A 6,056-nucleotide genomic window follows, 5' to 3' on the forward strand; every position below is an offset into this window, starting at 1 on the left:
CTGTTTTAGAGATGGAGCAGGTTACAGATATTGTAAATAAATAAAATAAATAAATAAATAAATGCAGACTGAGCATGCTCTGAAGCTCACAAACAATTCTGAACTTAATAGTGAATTTGAAATACATTGACCCAGGCTTAATAAACAGGTGAGCATCATGAAAGGACAGGTTTCAATCAATGAACCAACTAATTTCAAAATTCAGCATCAGCACTAACTGGGACACTGACCTTACTTTGGGCTGGGTGCCATTTCATTGGATGTGTTTTCCTTAGTTGGTTACATCAGTGGTGCACATGTATGGCAGCTGAGCCAGCGCATGATTTGACCTGTGGCAGCTGCCTGCCATGATAGATTGCACCAAATGTAATGCCCGACCCTGCACAGATACTGGGTTGGGCATTGCATTTTGGGTAATCTAATATGGCAGGTGGCCTCCTTAGATGGGTGGCTCATCTCCTTCCCAGAGTGCAATGCTAAGACACCTTGTCCATTCTCTGTAGGGTTGGCAGGATCAGGTATTGGCCCGTCTGAGCAAGTGAACCCTTGGCAGCTATTTGACAATGCTGAATGCAATTGCCAAACCTGAGCACTCCTACAGGTTCCTATGAGTCACCTGACTTTACATAATATTAGCAGAAAAAGGATTAAGGACAGATAGTGTAAACTTAAACAAATTTATCTATACAGTCTTGCCATAATTTTGTAATCTATGCATATTTCAGACATTCTGTCTATGCAGGATCAGACAAATCCTTTATGAGTCAAGAATGGCAATTTAAAGTTAAGGTAGCTAAGCAGTCAAAAATGACTTACTAATAATATTTTTTCTGTGTATGCAGGATCAGACACATCCTTTGTGGAACAAGAAAGGCAATGTAATGTTAAGGTAGTTAAGCAGTCAAAAATAAGTTATTAATATTTTTCATACAAAAATTGGGTCTTTTCTTCTGATCAGTTGTTCCCTTTTGTTCAGCTGAGGCCATACCACAATAATGTAACACTTTGGAAAAAAGATGCAACTCAATAACCCAGAGCTGGAGGCTAAGATAGAGAAGATCTCCACAGCCACCATGTATTTCCCCTTGGAGCTCAGATAGGATGGAACAAAGGATAACCAAACACTGCAAAAGACCAACATGCTGAAAGTGATGAACTTCGCTTCATTGAAACTATCAGGCAACTTCCTGGCGAAGAAAGCTACAGTAAAGCTGACAAGAGCAAGGAAGCCCATGTAGCCCAGGACAGTGTAAAACATAGTCACAGATCCCTTGTTACATCCCAGAACAATCTCTTCAGCCAATGAGTGCATGTCAGCATCTGGGAATGGGGGAGAGGTTGCCAGCCACACCAAACAGATGCCTGCTTGGATAAGGGAGCAGGAAATAACAATGGAACTGGACAGTCTTTTCCCCACCCACTTTCTCATCCTGGATCTTGGCTTGGTGGCCATAAAAGCCAGAACCACCAGGATGGTTTTTGCCAGCACACAAGAAACAGCCACTGAGAAGATGATGCCAAAAGCAGTTTGTTGGAGGAGACATGTCACCTTCTGGGGTCGGCCAATGAATAACAATGTACAAAGGAAGCAGAGCAGGAGGGAGATGAGGAGAGTGTAGGTGAGGTCCCGGTTGTTGGCTTTGACTATGGGAGTATCATGGTGCATCATAAATGTTCCCAGCACCAGAACTGTGGTCAAAGAAAAAGAAAGAGCAAAACAGGCTAAACTGATCCCCAAACATTCTTCATAAGACAAGAAGTTTACAATCTTGCGTATACAGAAATCCTGTTTTTTGTTTGGGTACTTTCCATCTTCACATTTATAACAGTCATTCATATCTGAAAAAAGTAAATATGTGATTCCAATTTCACATATATGCCATTAATCTCATCAACATTCAGAAACTGTTCCCATTACACAAATAAAAGTCTATGCAGGTAGCCACTGTCTGCTCTCAGTCAACAGTATCTCATAGAATACCATATACAAGGTCGAGAGCAGGGGGTGGGGGGAATATAACTCACAATCTTAAATTAATGGTTTGGTGTTTTGTTTCATTTCTTAGTATGACAAGTTTTAAATGAAAATTGCTTGAAAAACTGTAAAGATTTCAGGAGATATATATATATAACCACCATGTTGGTTATATTATATATATATATATATAATATAACAACAACAATTATATATATATATATATATATATATATATATATATATATAACCACCATGAGCATTGGTGATCAACCACCTTCAGGAATTCAGCCATTTGTAAGAAAACCCTTATTCCTGCTCCTATTAAGGAACAAGCTGCCATGTTCTGCATCACTTTAGCATTCTAATGGATTCCAAGGAAAAACTCAAGTAAAGAACACTGCAGTAGTCAAATGTCAATTTGAAGATGGCACAAAGTATGGCTGATAGGTCTACCAAAAAGATTGCAGTTACCTTATGAAATTATTTTTCTATCAGGCAGTACTCACTAATGGTCAAATAGCAACCTACATTTGAGAATCCGAGTGGGAAAAGGAAGTTCATTCCCATCACCAAATTGTGTCCCCTGTGTTTGAATGGAACCAGAATCACCCACAACCTTAACCTAAGCCTCTTCTGAACACAGTGTAATGTTTATTTTCTGAATATGTGTAATATCACCATGACCAAGTTATTACTTATATTTCAAAGACCTAGGAAAAGTTATCTCAGTTCATACATTACTGTATATGCCCATTCCTCTGGAATACCGCAATTAGATATTATAACTCTGAATAGTATATATCTTACCCTCTTGGTCTGAAATCTTCCCTTCTGGACATGGGATGCAATCATAGCAGCAAAATGGCTCCCCTTCCTTCACCTTCTTGCTTGAACCAGGATGGCAACTCTCACTGCATATGGAAAGAGGCACTACCTAATCAAGAAATGAAAGAGGAGAATGATTAATTTGATAATAATCAGATTGGAATCCTTAAGATTCTGGGGGTGTTGTTCTTCCACATATTATTAAATGGCATGGACACTGCTATTCTACAGTGACAGTGTTATCTATTTATTCGGGGTGTGCTCTGGATTTGGCTGCATCCCAAATCCAGACTGGAATTGGGCTGCCAGTTTAAGACCAGAGTTAAGTCTATTTTATGTTGGCTCAAGCTCCATAAAGCCAGGAAACTGGAAGCTAAGGCCGATGCCTTAACTGATGTGTCCCATGATCAGTGATGCTGTGAACAAATTGTGCTTGTTTACAACTTACCCTCCATGCGCCCACACTTTCCCTTGGACTTTCAGGCCCAAATCCAGATGGGGAGGATGGGGTAACAGGGACTAGGGGTGGACGAAAGTCCCTTACCTGTCATTGAAGGACGTTCGCGGTGGGGGGGAAGTGCTTCGCTGCTCCCCCCGCGAAGTTCAGGCAAGGGGGGGAGGCTTCCCGCCTCGTCCCGGCCGAAATTCAGGCCGGGTGGGAGGCTTCCCGCCTCGCCCGGCCGCGAACGCGAAAGTATAGCGTTGCCCTTATTTTCGCCGTAGTCTACGTAAATCTTTACGTAGACTACAGCGACCAAATAAGGAACAGGAATGGCGGCTCCCTATGGGGGCCGCCATTATCCATATGCGGTTTTTTTTTTTGTTTTTTTTTAAGTCACCCGTGATAGGCTACGTGACGATTGACGTAGCCTATCACGGCTGACTTTGCAAATCTAGCCGTGATAGGCTACGTGAATCGTCACGTAGCCTATCAGGGGGCATTTTTTTTTTCTTTTATTGCAATGGCGGCGGCGGCAGCCGGTCGAAAGACCGGCTGCCGCTCCCGCCCCGCTCAAACACCCGCCGAACCGCCGGCCGGACCCGCCGCTGGGAGGGACATTCGGCGAAGGTAAGTCCCGTCCCGGGGGGGGGGTGGGGGGCAGGGGGGTGCAGAGGATTTCTCCCCGAAACTTGTTCAGGGGGCTGAACACGTTGGCGCTCGGCCACCCGAAGTTTCGGGGAGAAATTCTCCGCCATCCTTAGTCTTTGGTTAGGGACTTCATTAAAAGCCTTTTGAAAGTCCAAGTAGATATTGTCTACTGGATCACCCTTGTCCACATGACACTTGCAATGTACTCGGGGAGAGCAATCCTATGGACACTAGACAGTGCCAAGATGGCCATAGGATTTCTTGGAACCAAGGTCATCCGACCTCAGTTCCCAGAATCTGCACTCCCTGCCCCCACCTCTTGTAGCTGGCATAGTCCTTTCCACACCATCATTGTCTCTGCACTCATAAATGGATCACGGAGATGGTGAACAGGGGCATTCCCAGGGGGTGGGGAGGGGAGGAGACCATGTAAGCAGTTTTAGATAGCTCCCTATCCGCTCTCCAGGCCTTTCCCTCTCCCTCCTCGAAGCCACAGCCGGACGCCCCAAAACATGCATATAGCCACAAATGCAGGGTGGGAGAGATGCGGAGGAGAGAATCTCCTCAGTCCATCCTGCATTGGATAGTCAGTAGCCTCTGAGTTCAGAGGCTACCAACTATCTCAACAGGATTGCACCCTAAAAGGTTATTGAGACAGGATCTACATTTTCAGAAGTTACATTGATGTTTTGCCGGGCAGTTTTCCTTCTTTTTTCTTCCTCATAGTATTTTTAATAATGCTGTTCAACCAATTTATCTGGAACTCATGTTAAGCTAACTGTTCTGTAATTTCCTTGATCCTCTTAGATCCCTTCATAAAAGAGGCATTACACTGGCTATTCTCCAGTCCTCTCTGGTACACAGGCTGATCTTAGGGAAATGTTATGTTGTTGTTTCTCTTAGAAGATCAGCAATTTCGCATTTGCATTCTTTAAGAACTCTAGGATGGATACTATCTGGGCCCGGTGATTTATTTGCTTTCTATTTATCAATAAGGTTGAGAACTTCACCTCTTCTCACCATTATTTGCCTCAATTTGTCAGACTTCCTTCCTGAGAACTTCTGTTCAGACACATGAATCTGCCCTACATTTTCTGCAGTAAGGACACATGAAAAGAATTCATTCAGCTTTTCTGCAGTTTCCTTATTCTACTTTAGTACTCCTTTAACTCTGTTGTCATTCAGTGCTCCAACTGCCTCTCTATCTGGTTTCCAGCTTCTGATATATTAAAATAATTCTTTATTGTTTGACTTATTAATGATATCCTCATCAAAATGCTTTTTTTTTTTGCCACTTATAATGTCTACTTGCGTTTCCTTTGTGCAAGCTTGGGTTCTTTCTTATTCTCCTTATTTGGATGAGATTTCCATTTTTTTCAAGGAAACCATATTTTGTCTAACAGCTTCCTTGACACTGCTCAGTGACCATGCTCATGGAATTGGTGCTACCCTTCCTGACCTGCAATATACATTCTAGCTGAGCTTCTATTATTGTGGTTTTGAGTAACCTCCAAGTGGTTCGGAAAGATTTAATTAGGGATGTACGAAAGTCACTTACCTTTTTGCAGCTTGGCTTCGCGGTGGGGGGGAGGTGCTTCGCTTTCCCCCCCGAAGTTCAGGCGAGGGGGGGAGGCTTCCCGCCTCGCCCGGCCGAAATTTAGGCCGGGGGGGGAGGCTTCCTGCCTCGCCCGGCCGAAATTCAGGCCAGGGAGAAGCGCCCCGTCTCCCTGGCCGCGAAACAAAAGGTAAAAAAAAAAAAAAAAAGACCCCGTGGTCGGCTACGTGACGATTTACGTAGCCTATCACGGGTGACTTTAGGAAAAAAAAACCGCGTACGCAAACAGCGTGCCCTTATTTTCACCGTAGTCTACGTAAATCTTTACGTAGACTACACGTGACAAACTAAGGAACGCAAATGGCGGCGCCCATGGGCCGCCGCCATTTGCGTACGCGCTTTTTTTTTTTTCAAAGTCAGCCATGATAGGCTACATGACGATTTACGTAGCCTATCATGGCTGACTTTGGAAATCTAGCCATGATAGGCTACATAAACCATTACGTAGCCTATCACGGGTGCTTGTGTTTTTTTTACTTCAGTTTTTTTTTTTTGCAATAGCGGTGGCGGCAGCCGCCCCCGCCCGTGACAAAACCCCGCCGAAATGC

At 43.8% G+C, this 6,056-nt stretch overlaps 1 protein-coding gene across 1 annotated transcript; it reads right to left on the reverse strand.

Annotated features, from left to right (window-relative positions):
• Positions 1–664: 664 nt before the first annotated feature.
• LOC146341878 (vomeronasal type-2 receptor 26-like) lies at positions 665–2,906 on the reverse strand. The gene is made up of 2 exons (XM_084808434.1): positions 2,786–2,906; positions 665–1,839 (listed from the first exon to the last, which is right to left on the reverse strand). The coding sequence occupies exon 2, from the start codon at positions 1,835–1,837 to the stop codon at positions 926–928; it is 912 nt and encodes a 303-aa protein (XP_084664560.1). The 5' UTR covers positions 1,838–1,839; positions 2,786–2,906; the 3' UTR covers positions 665–925.
• Positions 2,907–6,056: the final 3,150 nt, after the last annotated feature.

The sequence above is a fragment of the Heloderma suspectum genome, chromosome 6 (assembly GCF_057233095.1).
Source record: "Heloderma suspectum isolate Gila_16-S chromosome 6, 16-S_ref, whole genome shotgun sequence".
Classification (NCBI taxonomy): domain Eukaryota; kingdom Metazoa; phylum Chordata; class Lepidosauria; order Squamata; family Helodermatidae; genus Heloderma; species Heloderma suspectum.

What these genes read in the sequence shown, in the direction of transcription:
- LOC146341878 (XM_084808434.1), bottom strand. Translation starts at nt 1,837, where the DNA reads ATGAATGACTGTTATAAATGTGAAGATGGAAAGTACCCAAACAAAAAA.